This window comes from Sapajus apella, unplaced genomic scaffold (assembly GCF_009761245.1).
Source record: "Sapajus apella isolate SASKATOON/1434 unplaced genomic scaffold, GSC_monkey_1.0 scaffold4, whole genome shotgun sequence".
Taxonomy (NCBI): domain Eukaryota; kingdom Metazoa; phylum Chordata; class Mammalia; order Primates; family Cebidae; genus Sapajus; species Sapajus apella.
This window is the reverse complement of record NW_022436944.1, coordinates 32,126,081-32,151,164: the sequence shown is the minus strand read 5'-3', so window position 1 is coordinate 32,151,164 and position 25,084 is coordinate 32,126,081. Positions and strand designations below refer to the sequence as shown.

Below are 25,084 nucleotides of genomic sequence, written 5' to 3'. Positions count from 1 at the left end.
CCTCTTGTTTCTCCCATTCTACTGTACCAACTATTTCCTTCAATTTCTTCTTACAGGCCTCAACCTCAATTACTTCAATTACTTTCTTACCAGTAACCCCCACTTTCTCCCACCACAGCCTACGTCAGATATACACAATCTGCTCAGGAAAAAAACACCCAAACTTGAACTCACTCCTCTACTTCCTGTCCTCTTTGGTGCTATAATTGAATGGTGCATAATCCTAAATTAAGCCATTGCCACAAATGACTCACTACAAAACGATGCTTCTACCCTCAACAAATATTTACAAGCTGCTGACAATTTAAAGCCCTGTGATCCAAATCTCTATGAACGCCTAATGACCACCAAAATAAATTATAAATTTGAAATTCACTATCATAGACTGAGGTGTTGAAACTGCAATACAGTCATTAAACACAGTTGCTGTCTTCTGACTACAGGTTTTGAAAACACTTGTTTTGAAACAGACATTCCATTCTTTATTAGCTAAGGTAGTTATTTCCAGTTTGAAAAGGTTTGAAAGAAACCATTAAAATTCTATTCAAATTTGAATTCTATTCAAATTTTCACACATCAAATTATACAGTCTGTTATATCGCAAGACATGTTTCTGTAACACCAGCTTTTAAGTGGTTTGTAAATAAGACCATTCCAGTATAACAAAGAAGTGGGTTCGCATATTAATTTTCCTAAGCAAGGGGATCTGGAATAGCAGGAACAGAAATATAACTTTCAGTGAGAAAGAAAAAGACTCTCATTGAGCTTTGCTGCTGCCAAGCAGAAGCCCTCTCAGCTCTATTTCAAGAATATTTAAAATGAGCACCTGTACTCAGGACTCCCGGCTCAAAGGAGCATTCCCATCCTTTGCACAGAAAGCTGTACTTCCTCTGGTGCCCACCTTTATGGCAACCACATTGGCTTAGAAAATGACTTTCATCTGTACAGTCTCAAGACCACACCTTATATGTTCATATCTTTAACAACTCTCTTCTGAGGCAACCTGAGCCATGCTAAGTGGTTTGACTGGGCTGCCCAAGTTATCTCATAAGGTACCAATTATGCTTTTGTTAGTACTCTGGTTTGAAAATTGCAGAGGTCTTGAGTAGTTTGCCCTTAATCTTATTTTTCCCATAAATCCTGTTATTTTTAGTGAATAGGTAAACTTGAAGGGTTTTTATGGAATGCGTTATGACAGAAATGTTTATATTACTTAAAAATAATACTGAGTGTTATGCAGGGTATGACAAGTAATTTGTGACACTATATAAAGTTTTATAAATATTTACACTCTTTAACCCAGTAATTCCATTACTAAAAATCCATCTTTAGGAAACGAAACAGATACAAATTTTATGTACAAATTTATTAATCAAAACAAAAATTGAAGAAAAGAAATAACATAAACTACCAGCAACAGAGCAATGATTGATAAACTATAATACATCCACAAGAGAGAACAACAGTTTTTAACAGTTGATCTTTCTTTGGAGGAGAGAGGTTATACCCCAAGTCATAATATCCTTTCAACTAAACTGCTCCCTGTTCAACTCTCTAACATACTAGGCTTCCCCTTTGAAGACAGGTTTTAATGACTAAATCAGTGACTAAAAAACTGAGAAAAGACTATGAAGCCATGAACAAAGCTGTTATAAATAATGCAGTATAATGGGTTTTGCTTAGAATGTAACAGTAAATAAAAATTACAACATACAAACTGTATACTGGCACCTAGAATAGTTCATGCATGTAACAGGTACTCAATAAACATCCATTGAATCAAAAAGTTAAATATATGTTCATAGGCATGTTCTGTGTGTCCACTTTAAAAAAAAAAAGAAAATAGCCGGGCGTGGTGGCTCAAGCCTGTAATCCCAGCACTTTGGGAGGCCGAGGCGGGTGGATCACGAGGTCAAGAGATCGAGACCATCCTGGTCAACATGGTGAAACCCCGTCTCTACTAAAAAAATACAAAACATTAGCTGGGCATGGTGGTGCGTGCCTGTAATCCCAGCTACTCAGGAGGCTGAGGCAGGAGAATTGCCTGAACCCAGGAGGCGGAGGTTGCGGTGAGCCGAGATTGCGCCATTGCACTCCAGCCTGGGTAACATGAGTGAAACTCCATCTCAAAAAAAAAAAAAAAAAAAGCAAAATAAAATAATAGTGGTTGAATATAAATGAGGGATTATGGGTGATCTTCGTTATGTGCTCTTTTTCTTCTCTTAAATTTTCTATGAAAGTTAAAGAGGAAAAACAATAAAAGTCTTCAAAAACATGTTTAAAGAAATATGCATACAACTATAACAATTCATTAATACAAAAATGCAACAAACTACTGTCTAAAATAATCCACGAGAGTGGATAAGAGCTAGAGAAAAGGCCCTCAAAAAATAAAATTCAATTTAAAAAATCACATTTGTAAAGACATTATCTTTGGTATATCAATGTTAATACCAGTAATGATAAATTACTAATGACTAAAACACCTTCCTCCAACTTTCCCTTAAAATACCCAGTTAAACCAAACAACAAAATTTGGCAAAGTACTCTAAACTGAAGAGAGACCAAAAGATAAGACCAAAGCTTGGAAAGATTTGCCACATGCAACATTTGACAATGAGACTGAAATAAAATTGGATTACCCCTGCTATCTGAATGAGAATAACATGGAAAACCCTGAAGACAACAGGGAATGGAACAAAGCTATAATTTTCAGAAGAAGAGGAAGCAGGCAAGGAATTCTATTTCCAGACAAAGTCTTATCAAATGCAAAAACAGATACTCAGAAGGCCTCAGGAAACACCTCAATTATGTATTCTTCCTAAAAAGTTTATCTAAAACATACTGAGAGACTTAAAAAACTTTTGTTTTTAATAGGGGATAGGGAAGATAGGGAATTGTTTTATAACAACATAAAAGATATAGTTTATACGTATAGCCATAATTAATACATACATCAAGATGGTACTCTATAGGAAACGCGACTTATTTCAAATCATCTGTAAGATATGTACAAAATGTGATCAGCTATAAGGAAAAGCACAATCAGTTTCTTAAAGGAGAAAATGTATAGGTCACAATACGACCACTGGGCAATGGGAAGAAAGCAGGGAGTAAGGTAAAACTTAACATATACATTTTTAAGTACCATCTATCTCAAAGAGTTAACTATATTCTTACCCATCACAAACGGTTTCAACTACATAAAGAAAAAACAAGAACTTGAAAATACATCTACCAAAAATTGTCAACGCATGGTTAAATAATATGGCATTTTTCTTCCTCTTTACGAATATTTTCCAAATAGTCTATAATGAGTATATTTTCCAGTCTATATCTTTCCTTGTATATTTTCCAAATAGTCTATAATAGCATATTTTACCCTAATAACCAGGAAATAAAATTAATGAAAGAATTTTAAACAAATGTTTTTTAAAAAGATGAACTCTATAGAGAATATCATACTTTATATCTCTTAATTTAAACTCCTTTTTCTTTCCTTCCCCATATGCTTGAAAAAAATTTTAAAGAAAAAGTAAAAGACACAAAGATAGGGGCTATATAACCTACTTGTTTCTAATTACTATTAATGACTAGTGTTTCAAATATGACAATAGCAATCAAACGCAATCTGAAAGCAGGGATAGTAGACAGCAGGGGTAATTACTTACTGTCAGGAGTGTTAGGCCTCACAGAGGTTAAGTGAGTAGTGAGAAACAGAGAGGCAGTGAGGGAAACATTTATTCAGTAATGCTTTAATGAGCCAGTTCTGCAGCAAGCCGGGAGTAGGGTAACTCTTTATGAGACTAGAAAACAGAGCCTGGTTCCAGTAGAAGGGAGTGACTATGAAGGAAAGTTGAGGTGCCACAGTTATGAAATTCCAAGGGCTGAGACAGATCAGTTCGAAAGTGGTCATTCCAATGAGTGCCTTATTTGGAAAAAAGAGAAAACTGGGAACTGGGACACCAGTATGGTCAAAGGAAAAAAAAGTCAGGGTAGGTTCTAATATCCCTTTGGGATAAAGGGAGAGAATAAATAAAAATCAAAGTCAGGGAAATAAAGTCATTGAGGATCATTTTGTAGAGGTCTGGTGACCCCAACAATCCTAATGAGTCAAAGATTGTATAAGTAAAGACCACAGAAATCAAAAGAGACGAGAATGCTGAGACACTGTCCTGGGGCAAAACAATCAAAGTAGGAAAGTAGAGGTATAATGCATAGTAAGAGCTGGTCCCTCAATGAACAATCCAAAAAGGAAATTAGAAAACAATTCCATTTACAATAGCATCCAAAAGAATAAAATACTTAGGAATAACTGTACACTGAAAACTACACAACACTGCTGAAAGAATTAAAGGCCTAAATAAATAGAAAAACACCCCGTGTTCATGAACTGAAAGAATTAATATTGTTAAAATAGCAATACTACCCAAAGTGATTTACAGAGGATCCCTATCAAAACTCTAACCCCTATTTTTGCACAAGAGAAAGAGCAGATCCTCAAATTAATATGGAATTGTAAGCAGCCAAAGACAGCCAAAACAATTTTTAAAAAGCACATAGTTAGAGGACTCACACTTCCTGGTTTCAAAGCTCACCACGAAGCTACTTTAATCAAAACAGTGTAGTACTGGCATAACGACAGACATGCAGACCAATGGTATAGAACTGAGAGTCCAGAAATAAAGTTATATATTTTAGGCTGATTAATCTTTGACAAGGATGCCAAGAGAAAAGGGGGCCCTGCTGGAAAGCAGACAAGAACAAGAATGAATAGCCACGAACTAAAGAGGTAGCGTTTTGTCATTAGAATGCATAAAACTTTTAAATTCTGATTTAAGATTAAAATACTCCAGCTGTTTAGTTACATTAACCAGACTTAAACGTCCTACTGCCAATTCCAGCAAGGTAAAAATGTTGCTCTCTTGTTAGAAAGCATGGCATTTTTTCATAATTTTATTTTTAAACAACCCAAATTCAAAGCTAAAAAACCAAAGTTATTCTTGCAAAACTCTTAAGGCTCATCAAGAAAAGTTCATTTTTCCCTAGACAATTTTAAGTTCAAACCTAATTCAAGGCCTGTGTTCCACATGAACTGGCCTGTCGAACTCAAGTTCTGATAATAATTTACCAGTTCAAAAGTTTTTTCCAAATGATTTTAAAAGTTGACTACTGGCTTTCTCAAAGGTGCACATATGGTTCATTAGAGCCAAATCAGTAAACCATCTTTCTTTATTTTAAAAGCCACTTTTACAGCACTTAACAAAACATATTTCAGGGTACTGTTTCAAATGCCTATCTTCCTATTACCTTGCACATCTTACAAACAAGGCTGGGGTCTTAGTTTACTTGTAGCTACTTAAATATTAGATGTATGAATGGCAGGCTGTCAATAAAAGCCAACTACATCAAAGATGGGTTTTAAAGAAAATGGTACTTTAAAGAAAATGTCAAGAATCATTAGTTAAGACAAGAAAACAAAAGTGATGTCATAGAAAGAGAACTAAAGCAGGCGGGACGTGGTGGCTCACGCCTGTAATCCCAGCACTTTTGGGAGGCCAAGGCGGGTGGATCACGAGGTCAAGAGATTGAGACCGTCCTGGCCAACACAGTGAAACCCTGTGTCTACTAAAAGCACAAAAAATTAGCCGAGCGTGGTGGTGCGTGCCTGTAGTCCCAGCTACTTAGGAGGCTGAGGCAGGAGAATTGCTTGAAACTGAAAAACAGAAGTGCAGGGAGTCAGGATCAAGCCACTGCACTCCAGCCTGGCAATAGAGAGAGACTCTGTCTCAAAAAAATTAAATAAATAAAGAGAACTAAAGCAGAGTTCATGGTTCTTACTCCTCCTCCCCTGGCTTCTCTATTAGGTAGCTGAATGACCTTTGGCAAACAGTTACTTAATCACTCTCTCTAGGCAACAATTTTCTCAACTATAAAACAAAAAAGTTAGACCAGATGATGTTAATGTCCCTCCTCAGCCGCAAAATTCTAATACTCTATGTTATCATCCATGGTTTCCAAGTGTTAGCCAACACACTATTATTTTATGATATCATCCACAGTTTCCACATGCCAGTCAAACCGTAAGTAAAAATTCATTTAGTCAAGATAATCTTCTAGATTCTGAAGACAGTGGTAATACGAGCTATTAATCAGAGGAAAAAAAACGAAATCACTTAATATGTATTAAACCACTGAACACACTTTAATGAATGCTAAAAGGAAAATAAATAAGGAGCTCTTATTTCAAATGCTCCTAGTTTATGCAAAGTAACAAGCTCAACTCAATAAAACAACAGTTTGTTAATCAGAATCTAATAATCTAGCTGTGGTCATATTATACCTAGAAAATTAGCTTAGACCTAATGTTTAACTACATTACAAGATGATGAATTACAAATATTAGACTGTAGAACAAGGGCATCCTTCCTAATAGAAAAAGCAAGTCAGTCTTCAATCCCATAGCTGTTCAAACAATGATCTGTGGATTAAACAAGATTTTTCATGTAATTCTCTGCCACATTCTTCAGCATGTTCCTCATATATTTGTCCTGCAACCTTAAATGTCTTGATACAACTATCTTGAGAGTATAAGCGTATACACAGAAAATATAAGGACTAAAAATATAAGGATTAAAGAAAGCTTTCCAGAGAAAGAAGACAGGCAGGATCGACAACAGCAGACAACATAAATATACCCCTTCTTCCCCTCCTTCCTTCAGACTGCCTTCTTTCTGCCTAAGGAAAAGCAGGTAGGCTCAACCTTTTGGTCCTGATAGGTGGTTTAGAAATCAGCTTCAAGAAGACATGGAAGGGAATCTCCTGTTCCTCCCAAGGAAAAGCCAGGAATCGCAGGCACTAAGAACTTTTCCTAACTATGCCACTTCAGGAAGTGAACATGATATGTTGTCAAAATCAACACAAACAGGCACAAATGTTAGAATTAACAAACAAGGACACCGAAACAACTTTTTTTTTTTTTTCTGGGCATGCAGCCAAGCCAATTAAGGTCTAATAAGCTTTTCAGGTGATTCTGATAAATACTCAAGTTTGAGAACTATTGTCCTATAAACAAGTTCAAGTCTCTCCTTCAAAAAGCCTCTAACTGCACCTTAAACTTTTTCTTATTTTTTTAATTGCATTTTAGGTTTTGGGGTACATGTGAAGAACATGCAAGATTGTTGCATAGGTACACACATGGCGATTTGCTGCCTTCCTCCCCTTCACCTATATCTGGCATTTCTCCCCATGCTATCTCTCCCCAACTCCCCACCCCCCACTGTCCCTCCCCTATTTCCCCCCAACAGACCCCAGTATGTGATGCCCCCCAGTTATAGTATGAAACAACTATTATAACTGTATTCCATGTGGTCAGAAAGTTAAGTAGAATCATGGAAAACATAAAAAGACCCTAGTCAAACTTCTAGAGCTGAAAACCATAATGTATATAATATGGAAAATAGACTGGATAGGATAGCAAGTTAGACATTTCAGGAAAAAAAATATTAGAAACTGTATTTCCTAGCTTTTCATTACTGATAAAGGCTTTTGCCAGAATCTCTCTTGAATACTTCACATCCTCCAACTGTAGTGTGGGCCAACAGTCTATTGAGAGACTCCTCTGCACCAAGCCATGAAGAGCCTCCGTGCAGTAAAAGTGAGACAAAGTATGATAGGTGCAGTGATACAGGTCTGCTTGTGCAGGGTATGGAGCTATGGAAATCAACATGGGAGGTGCATTACCCAGAGACAGCAGCGGAATGGGACAGAGGCAAATCAGGCAACTCCAAAGGAAATAAGTTATCAAGACCAGGCACAGTGGCTCACACCTGTAAACACAGCACTTTCGGAGGTCAAAGTGGGAGGATCCCTTGAGCCCAAAAGTTTGAGACCATTCTGGGCAGCATAGGGAGACCTCGTTTGTACAAACAAATATTCTAATTAGTAGGGTATGGTAGCTCACACCTGTAGTACCAGGTATTCAGAGGCTGAGGCAAGAGGATCACTCGAGTCTGGGAGGTTCAAACTGCAGTGAGCCATGACTACATCACTGCACTACAGCCTGGGCAACAAAGTGGGACCCTGTCTCAAAAAGAAAAAAAAGAAAAGAAAAACAGCTATAAAAAATTAACATACATTTGCTTTGCAAAATGATAATAACAAATTAACATACATAAACTTCCATTAGTATAACTTCAGTCAAATTTCCCTTTTGGATAGCAACTTAGCAGGCAATGGGAAATGATCAACAGAATTTCTGATGACTCCAGTAAGGCACAGGATAGTGAATGTTTTGTAAGTATGATTCATTTGTTTACTCATTTGTTCCACTTTTAATGAAAACCTACTACATGTCAGGTACTGTTTTAGGTGCTAAAGATATAAAGTGGAACAACCTAAAAAGTCTCCATTCAAACAGAACTAACTTTCACTAAATGAGGAGATGGAAACAACCAAAAAGTATCACATGCTTAAAACAGCGTGCTAGCAAAGAGGCACTGGGGATCAGCCCTAGGAAGACTAGCCTCTCTGGGGAATTGACATTTTAAGTTGAGATCTAGAAAGTACCAGCCATGTAAAGAGCTGGGAAACAACGTGAGGAAGAGGTGCCATCTAATGTAGACTCTAGGGTGAGAAAGAGCCTGGGCACCAAGGGAACTAAGCAAGTGGTGGAGGGAGGGGCAAAGATGGTAAGAGTAGATCCAGTGGTAGGCCAGAGTCTCTACATATACATTCACATATTTACAAATCAGGAAAAGCTCAACAGTCTAGATATCTGACATTTATATATTCTTGTTTATTTCCTAATAATGTGCAATAATGGCTGTTTTAAATTTTTTAAGAATTTCTTTCAGATATACATACTGAAATATATTTATGTCTTGATTTGCTTCAAAAGTAGAAGATAGGAAGAATGAGGGTAAATGAGTGCAGTAGGGAAGCGGTGGTAGAGATTAAACAGAATTGGCCATGAGTTGATAATTGCTGAAGCTGGATGATGGGTATATAGAGGTTCATTAAATTATTATGCCTTATTCTGAATTTTTGAAATTTTCCATAATAAATGTATTTTTAAAACACCTTATTTAAAATATAAGGAGGGAGTATTTATAAATATAAATGTCCCATTCACAGAAGATTATTTTTTTTGAGACAGAATTTTGCTCTTGTTGCCCAGGCTGGAGTGCAATGATGTGATCTTGGCTCACTGCAACCTCCACCTCCCCGGTTCAAGTGACTCTCCTGCTTTAGCCTCCCAAGTAGCTGGGATTACAGGCATGTGTCACCACACGAGGTTTCTCCATGTTGGTCAGTCTGGTCTCAAACTGCCGACTTCAGGTGATCTGCCCACCTCGACCTCCCAAAGCGCTGAGATTACAGGGGTCAGCCTCTGTGACCAGCCCACAGGGGATTTTTTAAAGGTGGAAATTACCCTCTATGATACTGTGATGGATATAAGACACCATGAATTTGTCAAAACCTATGTAACTTTACAACAGAGTGAATCTTAATATATACAATTTTTTAAAAATTTCAGGTAGGAGGTCAGATCTTAGGATGGAATACAGAATATAACACATATCAGTTTTTGTGAAACTCAGTTGTACCCACAAACTTTCATCAGCAGTCTCTCAAAGGCCCGAAAAGTCTAAGAGGTCCTAGCACAGTATACAAAACTTAGTATGTGTGGATATTCACACCTTTTTCTAGGGAAAGGACCTAAGGCTTTCACAAAAAAAGGTTGAGAGCCACTGACATTTCTCCTTGCCTGCAGCTTCTTGGCTGAAAAGTAATCTTGCTATTGCTCTTAATCTAATGATAATACCTCATTCATTTTATGGTTTCCCTGCAAGGACATTACTACACAGCTATTACCATAAGCAAATAATAAATACCAACAGTGAATTTTACAATTCTGAAAACTGTGTCAAGCACATACACACCCACACACAAAAAAAAGGTGGAAGCCAGGTGCAGTGGCTCAGGCCTGTAATCCCAGTACTTTGGGAGGCCAAGGCAGAGTTGGAGGGGGGAATCACTTGAAGTCAGGAGTTTGAGACCAGCCTGGCCAAAATGGTGAAACCCTGGATCTCTACTTAAAAAATAATAATAATACATAAATTAGCCAGGCGTGGCAGTGCATGACTGTAGTCCCAATCTGAGACGTGGGGACACCAAGCTACTCAGGAGACTCAGGCATGACACTTGCTTGAAACAGGGAGGCAGAGGCTGCAGTGAGCCAAGATCAAGGCACTGCACTCCAGCCTGGGAGACAGAGCAAGACTCCGTCTCAAAAAAAAAAAAAAAAAAAAGGAAGGTGACAAACTATGTAGTCCCCTTTACAGTCTCACCTTTTTATAATACGATATTTCATTTAATCTAAAGTGTATCATTATTTTTTGTGCCACTGAGAAAGAAAAAAAGCTATCTATTAACTGATGACTCACCACTAATTATAACATGGTTCTGATTTCAGAGATGTTCAAATGTGGAAAAACTGTACATCCGGTAATCAATTAAACATGGCATTCAAAAGGTTAATTTAGCTGAGCCCCATCTCAGATCAGTTCAACAAATTGCTCAGGGTAGGTCAAGGAATCTGTATTGTGTTAAAGCTTCTCAGATGATTTCGGTTAAAGACTAAGTAAACTGTTAACCTTCAAAGGCAGCACAGCAGAGAAAGCATGCACTTTGGAGTCACATAGCCCCACACATCTTGTGACCTACAGCAAATTCTGTAATTGCCCACAACCTCAGCTCCTCAGCTTTATCTGTTTAAAAAAAAAAAAAAAAAGGTCAATGCCACCAACTTCCTATGGTTGATAAAAGAGAACACATATAAAGTACCTGGCATACAGCAAGATATGCCCTTCCTCCTCCCTAAATCACAGGTGATCCCTAACTAGAGCCTTGTGCGCTGTCTATTCCAGCTTAAAGTTTTTATAAGAATGAGAATGAGGCCAGGTGTAGTGGCTCACGACTATAATCCCAGTACTCTGGGAGGCAGAGGCAGGCGGATCACCTGAGGTCAGGAGTTTGAGATTGGTCAGGCCAACATGGTGAAAACCCATCTCTACTAAAAATACCAAAATTAGCCAGGAGTGGTGGTGGGCACCTGTAATCCCAGCTACTTGGGGAGGCTGAGGCAGGAGAATCACTTGAACCCGGGAGGCAGAGGTTGCAGTGAGCTGAGATCATGCCATTGCACCCCAGCCTGGGTGAAAAGAGCAAACCCCCGCCAAAAAAAAAAAAAAAAAAGAATAAGAATGAGACCTATGAAATCCACTCAACACTATCACTGCTGGGCACACAAAAAGAATCATTCAGTAACTGTTTATTACATAACCAAGCAATACCTACACATTTATTTCGGCACATTTTAAGAGGTCCTTCACAAATGAATGCTGTTTAATAACATTTTTATTAGAAAATATTGTGCTTGATTTACATCAACAACACACAAAAATGTATACTTTTAAGTGTGATATAATTTTAGAGTAGCTAATAGTTCTCTTTCATGTACAACTTTTTGTTTTGCTTTAGGATGTGTAGCTGGCAAGGTTTTTCAGAACACTGGCATAACTGCATCAAAACTCCAAAAGTAATGCTACGGAACTTCTCAACTCAGGTCCCTGAATAAATACTCACATGTTTGATTTGTCCCAAAAGCGATCCTTAAAATCCAAACAGCATTTTAGGCAGCACCTTGAAAACTGGCCAGTCAACTCAGGATGTGACTCACAGGGGACAAGTTTAGCCACAATTCGATAGAGTTCTCTCACATGTGTAGCATAATAAAAAAAACAACTCTCAAACTCACAATTGCACAATGTCTCTGCCTCTCTCCCAATGAAGAACACATGGATTCAAATAAATACCAACTCCACCAAAATGCCTAGGGTTAAGGGTTTGCTGCACAGTGTTAACCTCCCAACACTCCACCAGGGATCTAGGCCCTCTGGCTGGTTATGCCAGACTGACTGGCAGAAAGCACATCCTCAAACCCTGCCCCCACTCCCCCCAACAAGCATGGGCTCTGAGATTTAGGAAGAGAGAGAGGTGCTGGAAGGAGAAGAATACAAGGCTCATCTCATTTTTCTTTCCCTCAACCAATCACTTCTCCCAGGAAGGGGCCCTTTGGTTCAGCTGCCCAAATCTGAAACCTTAGATTCCTCTGTTACTCCTCCCTTTTCTTTAACCCTGAAGTCTCTTCTACTAAGTCTTCTCCAAACTCAGCAAATTCCTCACAAATCCATCCCACCCCTTTAACTGCCTTAGTTGATCCCTCTTATCATGGCAAGTTTGGCTCTATCCCATTTCCCAGATCCAGCATTTCAATCTCCAAAGCCATCCTCTTCACTGGGGCCAAAGTCATCTCCCCTACAGTTATCTCCCCAGACCTGACTATGCACTCTCCTAGTCTGCATTCTTCAGCAGCTCACTGAAGAATTCACCTATAAGAGCTCAAATTCCTACTCTAACCTCAGCCTACCTTTCAGCTTTATCCTCTGGTGCTCTATTGCTTTGCTAATTTTTTCACCTCAGCCACATCAGATTTTTTCTACCCCACGATTTCACACAGCTGCCTCCATACCTCTATGCCTTTGTTTACACTACTTTCTCTGCCTGGTATGAACTGCTCTTTTCTGCCTATCAAATTCATCCTTCAAGATGAGGCTCAAATGTCTTTTTTTTTGATGGGACAACTTTCCTAGCTCTCTAAGCCTCTCTTCCCTCCGCCCTTTCCACAGTCAAAAGTAAGCACTCCTACAGTAACTTATGTCAATCAGCAATATAACTCTCATCTCAGTGTTAACGTCACAGATGCAACAGTCTCCCCTACAAAATTCTGAGTTCTTCAGGGAAAGGAATGTAATAATTTTGGATTGTCATGTTCTACCACTGTGTATGGTACTTGGTTTAGCTTCAAAAAATTTTTCTGGACTTATTTGGGACACAGGGTTCTCAATTAGTATTGATCTGATTTTAAATAAAATGTGAACGTGCTTAACTTTTCCAGAAGGTATTTATTTTAAAAGGAGAAGCAAGGTATCCAAAGTAAATTTCTAATTGGTGGGAGATGGGGTCTCTTCTCAAAAGTCCCCCTGGCTGGGCAAGGTGGCTCATGCCTGTAATCCCAGCACTTTAGGAGACTGAGGTCAGGAGTTTGAGATCAGCCTGGCCAACATGGCGAAACCCCACCTCTACTAAAAATACAAAGAAAGAAAATTAGCTGTGCATGGTGGCACACCCCAGTAGTTCCAGATACTCAGAAGGCTGAGGCAGGAGAATCACTTGAACCCGAGAGGCAGAGGCTGCAGTGAGCCAAGATCACACCATTGCACTCTACCCTGGGCAGTAAGAGTGAAACTCCAAAAAAAAAAAAGTCCCCCTGACCCCTATCACCACCACCACTGTAGCCATAATCAGTTTATGCCATTCCCCCCACTCACCAACATGTTCTTCCCAAGCCTCTGGCACTGCCCCAGCCACATGCCACCTTCACAAGCACTGGAATTCTACAGAGCTCAGTACTGTGAAAATTATCAATTAGAGAACATGGAAGGATGTCAAGAATAACCAGCATTAACAATAAGGACCACAAACAAGCACAGTGGTAGCAGGCCTGCAGATTCTACTCCTTTGAGTTTTTGATTAATTGCACTCCTCCAGAGCTGATAAAGAGGCAATATGAATTGAGGTCTCAGGCAGGACTGAGTCAAGTCCTGGCCTTCTACTCACAGTCCAAAGGGCCCCGAATCAGGGTCCTCATCAGTAAAGTGCAGAAATGAATGCCTACATTGCAGCCTGCTAAGAGGAGTGACCAGGGCCCAGGAGCACAGGAAGGCCGACCAGAGTGTAAAAGCTCCTGAAGCTTTTGGTGCTTCAGAACAGATACACTTCCATCAGGGCCGCATGCCCTACTACTATCAAAAAAACGGGCTATTTATATATACCTACTCTAAGATTATTGTTTTCTCATTGCTATGGTCTCAATCTCTGTGTCCCCCAAAATCTCTATGTTGAAATCCTAACCCCTAAGGAGATGATATTAGCAGGTAGGGACTTTTCAGGGGTGATTAGGTCATATAAGCAATCCCCATGAATGGGATTACAGCCCTTATAAAAAGACCCAGGGGAGGTCGTTTGCCCCTTCCACCACGTGAGAACACAGGGAGAAGGCAGTATCTAAGTGGGCCCTCACCAGATATCAAATCTACCAGAACCCTGATGATGGCCTTCCCAATCTCTAAAACTGTGAGAAATAAATCTCTGTTGTTTACAATCCACCCAATTTATGATACTTTGTTACAGCAGCCTGAGCAGACTAACACGCCTCTATAGAATGGAAACAACAATACACAACACAGGGATGACCTCTAGACCCCACACAGACAAAAGATGGCATTTTTAAAAGTGTCAACTATTTTTACAATCAAGCTACCACTAACTACCCTTAATACTGTTCATACAAAAAGACTGCCACATGACCATAATCCCTTATCTCCATTTCCTTCCAAAATTCCTCTAAAATGATAGTTTAAAAAAAAAAAAATCACAGAGACATTAAACCACAAGGACAAACAGAAAGGGAAAGACGACATACTTTTTTTCAACAAACTTTTGCACGACGGCAAAGCAGCTGAAGAATGGTCACTGCCCCTCAGGACCTCCAAGAAGTTCAGCCCTTGAAGCACCAAGGAGGTTTCAAAGGCTGATCAGAGGCTCAGCCTAGACAACGGTGAGTCACTGAAAGAGGTGTTCAAAGCAGTTGGACCCCCAGGTCCAGCAGGAGACCCAAAGTTTTTTCTGAAGACACTGAATCACAGTGGCAAGAGAACTGCAGCCACAAGTCAAAGGCTACAGCCTCCATCCCTCCCTCAATCAGGTAACCCAAACCCTGGCAGCTGGCATATCACCAAGTATCCCAGACACAGGAGATGCAGGTTTCTTCTCTGCAAACACTGGCCCCAAAAGAGATGTAAAGATGTCAATATTCGGGGCAGACTCCGATGAAAAGTCCACCTGAACTCCAAGTGTAATCAACTGTAATCAACTGCTCAGGATCTTTCTCTTCAATACAGACAGTAAGGCTCACCAGATATTTATGATTTAAACAAACATATAACAGATCCCTGAAATGAACAGGCACACTGAAGGAAACAGAAGAAATATTAAAAATATATTAAACACGAAGAAAAAATAAAAATATACACATCAGAGATAAGTGAAGATAATACATTCATAAAATAAGATGCAATGAAATGGAAACAGAAAAAGACTCTAAAATTTAAAAATGTGATCCCTAAAATGTTTTAAATGAAAGCTTTGAAAGACAAAATTGAGAAATTCCCCCCCTGCCCACTCCTTCCAATGCAAAGCAATAAATAAGAGGTGAGACAGGTTAAGAAAATTTGAAGATCACTTCTAGGGGGTTCAATAACCAAGCCAACAGACATCTCAGAAAGAAAACACACACACACGCACCACACACACACACACACACACACACACAGAAACTAAAGGGTGGGAATTATTTTAAAAAACAAGCATTTCTGAAAACTGAAAGATATGTGTCTCTAGATTGAAAGGACTCACCAAGGTACTACAAGAAAGGAAAGGAAGAAAGGAAGGAAAGAACAAATCAACCGACCACACAGAAACTTGTGAAACTTCAGAAAGCCAGAAAAAAAAACCACTTCAAACAATAGAGAAAAAAAGAGGAAACAGAACGGCTTTGGACTTTTCATCAAAAACGCTTAAGACAGAAAACGGTGAAAATGCCATCAAAATGATGAAAAAAAAAATGTATCTTCTACCTAATATTTTAAACTGAGCCAAACCATCTACAAAGTATTATCGGATAGACATCTTCAGACATGCAAGGCCTCAAGTAATTTATCTCCCATCATTCCTTCTTAAGAAGCTACCGAGGATATGTACATATTAGCAAAATGAAGCAAACCAAGAAAAAGGAAGACAGAAGATGCAAGAAACAGAAGTTCCAAGACAGGAAAAAAGGAACAGAAGTCCCAGAAAAAATAATCCTACTGTCCAGATCGGAGCAAGTGGATGGAATGCTCCAGACCCAGAAGTCTCTAAGAGGAAACTAAAGGGAATTGATAGATGATTTAATGTGTTACCTAGAAAAAAATCAAAAGGCTTTTAACATATTTCTTGGAGTAGTTAAGGGAACACAGCCAAAGATAAATAATGAATCAAAATCCAATTTTGATAAAATACAATTATTTGTGCTGGGAAAAACAAAATGTATAGAAAAAAACATAATCATAAGTCACTATATAGCAATACATGTGTACACAATAATATAAATACTGCTACTTTACAAAAAAAAAAAGTTACCTAACTATATCGGAGGATTTAAGGGAGGAAAGAGGAAGAGCTCAGTTATCATACTAGAAAGTCAAAGATTTATTCTACATTTCTTTAGAATTACAAAAGTAAAAAAAGAGAAAGAAAAAATAAACAGAACTAGTTAAAGTAGTACTGGAAAGTAGCGCCTGGGGGATAAAAAGGCCAAAAGCAAGAGGCTGCTTTGTTTGTTAAAAGCCATTTAGTGCTCCTGGGTTTTCTTAAAACTATATGTATGGATGTATTGATTGGATTAAAACAATTTATTCTCATATCAAGGGCAATTAATTCAATTTATAAAGCTGTCACTATCAACTTCATTTGTAAGTTTCTTACTTGGAATTCTAAATTGCCTTAAAAATATAATAAAATAATGGTTCATTTCCCACGCTAGTGTTCAGAAGGGACGAAAACCTATAGTGATTCTAAAATATGGTACAGGCCAGGCGTGGTGGCTCGCACCTGTAATCCCAGCACTTTGGGAGGCTGAAATGGGTGGATCATGAGGTCAGGAAATCGAGACCATCCTGGCCAACATGGTGAAACCCCATCTCAAGTCAGCTGGGTGTGGTGGCATGCGCCGGTAGTCCCAGCTACTCAGGAGGCTGAGGCAGGAAAATGGCTTGAACCCAGGAGGCAGAGGTTGCAGTGAGCCAAGATCCCACCCCTGAACTCCAGCCTAGTGACAGAGTGACACTCCATCTCAAATAATAATAATAATAATAATAATAAATAAAATATGGTGAAAAGCTACTATTCCAAGAAGCCTTAAGTACCAAAACAGCCTCTGTGAGAAACTGCATTCTGAGAACTCAGAGTACCTTGTACACATCTCAGCCCTACCCACTTGCTCTGCCCTAGCAGGAGGCACCACGTAATTATTTTCGAAGTAGAATGTATGAGGGAGATGGGAAGGGATGGAAAGAACAAACCTGAATCTGTAGTCACTCAGGATGGAGTGACTACAGATGCTCTGTAACAAGTCAACCCTACTTGCACTGAAGAAACTATTGCTAGAAGTCTTTCTTGTCTCTGAGGTAGAAAAGAGAGTTAACTGAAACAATACTTCCTACCCTCCCCCCAACAACAGCATTTCTGGGCATAAATTGGATGCTTATCAATCAGGAGCGTCCTCTGCTGCAAACCTTGCTAAAAAAAAAATTAGTTCCAGGCCAACCTTTGAATAAGGTAACAAATACATAACTTCAAGTGCTAATTAGCAATGATTTATTTTCCATCATGCTATAATCAAACTTCCACAAACAATATCTTCAATTCATTCAATAAAACTTTGTAGCCTATGTCAACACTGTTTCATTTTGTAAAAATTATGAACTGTGTGACCTTGAGCAAGTTACTTAAAAATCCCATTTTCCTCAACTTTACAATTGGAATAATGCCACCTACCTCACTGGGCCACAAGAAAATTAGAAGAAATTATGTGTTAATGCATGTAGGAGCAGGTCTATGGCAGGAATTCAATCAATGTCAGTCCCTCGTTGTCCTATGTCCCCTACCTTCACCCCGACTTGTTTACTCATGTAAACAAACTGACAAGCTAAGTGCTTTAACCAAAAAGCCTTTACAAAACCATGCATTAATACATTAATATTTCTAAAATTAATGTGATATGCATCGTCTTGTATTATTTTTCCTAAGTCTTAGTCTTGTGTTCCAAGTACTACCCCAATTTGCAGTTTTAATTCAGCTAAACTACATTCAGCTAATTAACTAGACTAAGAAGGATTAAGAATGGCACGACTTTGTAAAAAATACAAAGTTTTTACTTTGTAAAAAAAAAAACCAGCATTCTTCTTTGGTTAAAAACTACAAATCCGTACATGTAACAATGTCTAAAGAATCTGCTGTAAGTAATTCCATTTCTACATTGAGTCAATCTCAACACACTTCAAGAAAACATTACTTTAAAAAAAAAAAAAAACAGAATAATACTGACAGATAATGGATGCAACAGAGGATAATTTTCCCCCTCAAGCACTCAGAAGCACCACCTTGATATGAAATAAAAAGACTGCCATAACAACAAAAGAACGCAAATCTCTAGGTACCAAGGGCTTCCTTTTTGGGGGTCATTCCTGTCAGATCTAAAGGTTCATTTCCAGAATCCACAAAGTCCTAAAACAAGACCCCAGGAATTTTTCAAATTAATTCCCCAAACAACAAAGTTAAGTAGGTACATAGAACCACAAACCGACCCAAGACTTAAGTTCTCGTTTCCCTTCAAGGTATTCAAAGCAGGAGTAGCCCAGAAGCACAGGATCAGTCCAAACTCCAACATATCCAATGCAAAAACCAAAAAGGTACTGAAACTAAAAAGGTCTGCTACCTGACGATTTATTCACTAAAAATATGCTTAGAATCTAAGCATATGCTCCAAAATATGCTCCAAATCTAGGTCTAAGATTTGGAGGTTGCCACGAACATTTGGTGCCTTTATAACCCCTCCCTCTCTCTTTTTTCTTTTTTTTTTTTTTGTAAAAGGGTAAGCACAGAAGCGTGGCCTCTACTGGGGCAACAAAACCACAGCAAAGGGTTTGCATGCTCAGTCTAAAACGTGAATTTCGAGGTATTCAAATCGAAGGCCCTAGAGTGACACCCCTAGAAAGGGTCAAAGAAACTTCGTGCGGCAGGAAAGAAAAGTTGTAAGAGCGCTTGAGTCTCAAAGACTAGGGAGAGAGCCTTAAGGACTAGGGAGAAGGGCTAAGGAGGCAGTGAGGAGGACGGAATGGGTGGATCCGGATCTATAGCGGCGGGTCAGAGGGGGTGACGGGGAAGGCACGAAGCCTGACCCGGAGCTGGGGGCCGGGCAGGGACCACACCTCCTGGCCAGCAAGGCAGCCAGAGGCCGGGCCGCGAGGCGAACCCGGGCGCGGGGGGCGGGAAGGACACGCGCCCGCAGTCCACGGCGCGCAGACTGAGCCGCCGGCGGCCGGAAGCTGCCCCCTCCGGCCCGACCTGCCGCCCCGGCCTCGGCGGCCGCACTCACCGATCAGCCGGCGCACCTCGTCCTCGCTCAGGTAGAGGCTTACGCTGGGCCCGGCGGCCGCCCGCGGCAGCGCCGAGGACCGCGGGGCGAGGGCGGCGGCGGCGGCGGCGCCAGGCGCGGGCAGCAGCGCCAGCAGCGCCAGCAGAGGCGGCAGCAGCAGCGGCGGCGGCGGCAGCGGGGCCCTCAGGCCGCTGGCCCCCAGTAGGCGGCCCCGGGCCGGCCGCCACAGCCGCGCCGCCGCGCGCATGGCCGCCGCCGCCGCCGAAATGGAGCGTCGGCCGTCCGCCTCACCACCGCCCACCCCCGGCCCCGAGCCGCTTACAGCCCCGAGCCGGGGGCGGCTGCCCAGCTCATGGCGCCGTCGGCCCGTGGCAGCCAGCCGCGGCTTCAGACCTCCAGAGCGCGCCGCCGCCGCCGCCTACTCGGCGGCATCGTCCGGAGTTGGGGGCTGTCCGCGGAGACGCGCCCGTGCGCGCCGCCGCCTCCCCGGGAGCGCGCACGCACCGTTCGCTCTGTGCGGGTTGTTGTGGGCGGCGCGCTGGGGGTTTAAATACCCTCGGCGGGCTAAGGGCTAGAGTCACCCTCTCCCGAAGAGTCTTTCCCTGCCTGATGCGGTAACCGCGTCTAAAGTTTGCTTGTCTATTGTCTATAACCCTCCTTCCCCGACGGACCGGCCAGGCACGAGCCACCGGCCGCACCTGCAGCCCATTGGGTGCCCCAGGTCCCCGGAAACGCCTGGATGTGGCCGTTCTGGTTGCGAAAGAGCAGCATGCTTTTCTGTTTAGTGAGAAAACTCAAATAAATAGAAATCAACTTTTATCTTACCATCTGTGATGAGCTTTATCATTTCCGTATCTATTCTCATGAATTTATGCTACATACATTTGTTTTCCAGAAAGATCTTAGCCCACTTTAGTAACCCTACTTTTACATGCTACAAAATTTTATTTAGTTTTATATTTTTATTTATTTATTTGAGACGAAGTCTTTTTCCGTTGCCCAAGCTGGACTGCACTGGCGTGATCTCGGCTCACTGCAACCTCTGCCTCCTGGGTTTAAGCGATTCTCCTGCCTCAGCCTCCTGAGTAGCTGGGATTACAGGCGCCCACCACCACGCCGGACTAATTTGTGTATTTTTAGTAGAGACGGGGTTTCACCTTGTTGGCCTGGCTGGTCTCCAGCTCCTGACCTCAGGTGATCCCCCACCTCGGCCTCCCAAAGTGCTGGGATTACAGTCATGAGCCGCTGCTCAGGGCCAAATTTTTATTTTTTATAATCTTTCTGCATCACTGTAATCAACCTGCATTTGGAGTTTTTAATCTGTGGCTCATGCCGGGTTTCAACAGCCTTCCAATCAAACGAAATTGTGTGCAAAAGTGTATGTGCCTCAGTGTGTATTTGTGTCTGTGTCCGTGTGTGTGTGTTGTGTGAATGCTTCAGTGGACACAAAGAGGTGTTATGTCATCATTTGCTTTAGGGAGTCCTTGTCACTTCAAAAAGGTTAAGAACCACAGATATACCTCATGTACTTAAAGGCGGTGGAGCCAGGCAGTGCGTGGACTTCCAGGCCTCCTGATGTATTTTTGCGAGCCACCCACCATCGCGGTCAAATTTGCTCCAGTGGCCCCTCTCTCGGTGAGGCTCCAAGTGCCACTTCCCGGCCGGGGACACCTCGTCCCTGCGGACAGGCCCCTGCCCTGACCCCAAGGCTCCCTGCGGGGCCCGTGCCTCGGGGAGCAGCTGCTCTCACGCTAGGCCCAGCTTCAGCGCGCAGTTGCTCCCTCGCAGTGAAACCCTGGGAAGCAGCTATTTTTATCCTCCGGGAAATGTGGGGGAAAAGGGAGGCTGATAAGGAGAGAAGGGCTGGAACTTGGTTTTCTCCCTCCCTAGCAAGATACACGGATTCCTTTTAGAGACAGGCTGGCCTCAATTTGTCAAGCTTCAGCGCCTCAGCACAAAATCCTGCACCCTTCATCCTACCGGAGGAGCTGAGAAAAGAGAGGGAAGAAAAAGGGCTCCATCAGAGAAGGCTAAAAGCCACGAAAATCAGCACAAATACTTCTGTTGGGACAGCCACTGCTACTGGGTTTCTGCCAGGAAGGGCTTGAGGCTAGAAACATGTTGTGTGAACAGGAATCTCAGTTCAGATGGGAAGCATTTTTTTTAAAGGATGGCATATTCTCTGCATTTTTTAAGACTCCTAGTTCGCAAAAAAAGAAACTCGTATCTTCTTGAGGTTCTTTAATTACTAGGTCTTGTCCGTGACTTCTTGAGGCAGCCTGTGATGTAACCACAGAGAGCTGTCAGTCAGGCCTGCCTGGGTTCTGGTACTTATTAATCCTGTGGTCTTGGGAAAATTAAACTCTCTAGGCCTTGGTTCCCTCATTCATAAAATCCCAGGATAATGCCCAACTCCCTTGGCATTTATAGGATTTAATTGGAGACAAATACAAGTAAAACACCTAGGCAAACACTGGGTAGGTGTCACACCTGTTGTTATTGTTATTACAAGGAATCCTTTCTCTCTAATGACCATTTCCTGTGAAAGTTTCATCACTGGTTACCTCCAAACAGTTCAAACCTGGGATCGTCAGGAACCTCAATCAATAGCACCAGGCCTGGCCCAGAGCCTGAGCTAGATAGAGATTTGTGGCAGGCATCACATTGGGCTCTTGGGACACAGGAGCAAGCGATGTGCTTCCTTGAGGACTTTGATCAACAAATGTTTTCATCAGTGCTACAAAGATAAGTTCTCAAAGTGTGGTGCCCAGACCAGCAGTATCATCACCTGGGAACTTACAGAAATTTGTAAGTTCCTTGGACTCCCCTCAAGACTAATAGGTAGCAGCTCCAGGGCTGCGGCTCAACGATCTGCTTTCCCAAGCCTCCAGGTGCTTCTGATGCTGCTGGTCACTCCATTAATATCTCAGCTCTGCTGTCTCTCTTTTGGTCTGCTGCAGTTGCCTGCTTTCTCCCTTACTCACTCAGTCTGTTCCCAACACAGCAGACAGAGGCCAAGTGAAATGTCAGCCTGATCATGTACTCTCTGGCTTTCAGACAACCAGTGGTTCCCAACTCACCTAGAATAAAAGGCAAAGTCTTTCTAATGTCAAGGCAATTCTCACTCTTCACCTTTCTCCCTTCCCTCTGACCTTATTTCGTGCTCACCGCCTACTCCCTTAGCTCCAGCCACACCACAAAGGCTTCCTTTTTGTTCTTCCAACATGCTAGACACAATCCTACCTCAGGACCTTTGCACTGCTGTTCCCTGTGTCTGAAATGCTTTTCTGTCTGACATCCACATGGCTTCATCTCTCACCTCCTTCAAATCTATACTCAGATGTTAACTTCTGAATAAGATTGCAAATTCCCAACACTTTTAATTAAACCCTTGGAGAAGGAATTGATTCCCAGTCTCTCTCTTGCTGTCTCTGCGTGACACTTGGTCTCACACAAAGGTCTTCCCACAATCCTCAACTCATCCTAAAGAGGAAGTTTCCTCTCCCTCCCCTAACAAGGTGTGGGTGGCAACTTTTGAAATTTCCCAAAAAAGCTCAGCATAAAAATGAGAAACCCTAACCACAGGCTCCTCAGGTTTCTTTGCCTTGGGGAAAGGAAAGCCACAGTCATCAACACAATCCACACACTGGTCCTCCGCTTTTGGTTTTGTTTGTCACAGTGGTTGGCCTTATTCTCCTCCTCCAGGAGACTATTTCAGCATGACCAGGAAATACCATCAGCAGGACTTATACTTTCAAAGGCCAGTCTTGGGCTTGAGATGCTGTGGAGTAGATGGGTAGGTGGGAGTGAGGGGTCAAGGTTACACTGAGAGAAGAGCAACATGGTAAATGAACCCAGAAGTCTCCGGGGCCACATGAGCACAACCTACTGTCAGCTGAGACTGGCCAAACTCTTATGTGAGAGAGAAATAAACTTTTATCTTATTCAATCAATTTGGAGGTCTCTTTGTTTCAATGGCTTCGTCTTAACCTAATTTAATGTATTTAGTGTGGCCTCTCCGAAGACAGGAACTATTTTCCAGGAGAAAACCTAGGTGCTGTTCTTTTAAATTGTGAGGAGGTCTCCATCACTGAGGAAAGGGTACAACTGATCAAGGGAGACAACGTTGTTAGTTCTCTGTTGCTGCTGTAACAAATTACCACAGTCCTCGTGGTAATAAGTAAGAGCTTGTTCTAGCAGAAGCAGCAAGCCAGACTTCACCAATCTTCTTATCATGACAGCATATTTCTCTTTTCTCTGTAATTTATTTTGTTTATTTATCCATTTACATTTGCAATTTCTGCTCATAAGCTTTTAGGTCTTCCACAACTGATAACTTCTTTTCATTTCATTCTCATGTTGGTTTCAAATCATCTACATCTGCTGTCATGTCTTTCTGCTTAGAGAACATTAAATGTTTCTATTTTATGCTATAATACTTTTCAGGCATTTTCTTTATTTAAAAACTTAGGGTTTTATTTGTTGTTGTTGTTTTGCTTTTTGAGACAGAGTCTCGCTCTGTTGTCCAGGCTGGAGTGCAGTGGCGTGATCTCGGCTCACTGCAACCTCCGCCTCCTATGTTCAAGCAATTCTCTGCCTCAGCCTACGAGTAGCTGGGACTACAAGCATGCACCACCACGCCCGGCTAAGTTTTGTATTTTTTTTTTTTCCAAATTAATAGGTCTTTTATTGCATCATTTAAGTATCACAGGTAGGTCTTAGCTATGACAGACATCTTGTGTTTCTGTAGCTGGACAACTCTAAGGTCTTACTCATCAGCCTGCTGAACACTTCCTTTTTCAGAGACATAGATACCACCCAAAATTTCCAGATATCCTTGTTTTTAACTGTTGTTGCTTGCTGAATCAAAGCTGCTGAATTTGAAACAAGCTCAATGTCATTTCCTTCAAGGATTAATTCATCTTTCTGGGCTTGAGATGCTGAACAAGCAACACCTGGTCTCATTTGAATCCTGCGGATATATTTTTCACCCAAGAAATTTCGGATTTCAACAAGAGACCCATTCTCCTGGATAACGACGTTGATGGGGAAGTGAGCATACACAGACCTCATCTTGTAACGGAAGCCCAGCGTAACACCCTTGATCATGTTCTGTACATGACTACAAATAGTCCGAACGGTAGCAATTTCCTTTCGATTACCCCACCATTTGTCAACCCAGAGCCCTTTTTTTTCTTTCCAAAAAGACTGAGTTCTACATTGATGTGATTGAAGTCCCTCTGCAGAGTTCCTCTGGGGCCCTTCACGATAACTGTGCGTCCCTTCAGAGTAATGTCGACATTTTCTGGAATGTCGACAGTCTGATTGCTGAGAATCGTCTTCATTCTCACAGTAAACGCAGCAAAAAAGCAAGTTTTGTATTTTTAGTAGAAACAGAGTTTCACCATCTTTGCCAGGCTGGTCTTGAACTCCTGACCTCGTAATCCACCCACCTCAGCCTCCCAAAGTGTTGGGATTACAGGCGTGGGCCACCATGCCCGGCCTGTTAGCTTTTATTTTTACTAAAATTATATACAAATATAGCAACCTCCGCCTCCCTAGTTCAAATGATTCTCCTGCCTCATCCTCCCAAGTAGCTAGGATTACAGGCATGTGTCGGCACGTCCAGTTAATTTTGTATTTTTAGTAGAGATGGGGTTTCACCATGTTGGTCAGGCTGGTCTTGAACTCCTGACCCCAAGT

General features: G+C 41.5%; 1 protein-coding gene and 1 pseudogene across 3 annotated transcripts in view; both read right to left on the bottom strand.

Annotated features, from left to right (window-relative positions):
* Positions 1-19,756, bottom strand: part of RYK (receptor like tyrosine kinase) — an 87,788-nt gene extending 68,032 nt beyond the window's left edge. The window contains exon 1 of one of the 2 annotated variants that reach the window (XM_032266105.1): positions 19,382-19,756. In XM_032266105.1, the coding sequence (XP_032121996.1) occupies positions 19,382-19,628 (247 nt within the window). In that variant the 5' untranslated portion in view covers positions 19,629-19,756. The remainder of the gene's footprint in view (positions 1-19,381) is intronic. The other variant, XM_032266097.1, reaches the window with a different exon arrangement.
* A 4,282-nt stretch (positions 19,757-24,038) lies between these two features.
* Positions 24,039-24,753, bottom strand: LOC116541727 (annotated as a pseudogene). The gene has a single exon (XR_004264915.1). The product of XR_004264915.1 is annotated as a 60S ribosomal protein L9 pseudogene (transcript).
* Between the last annotated feature and the right edge of the window lie 331 nt (positions 24,754-25,084).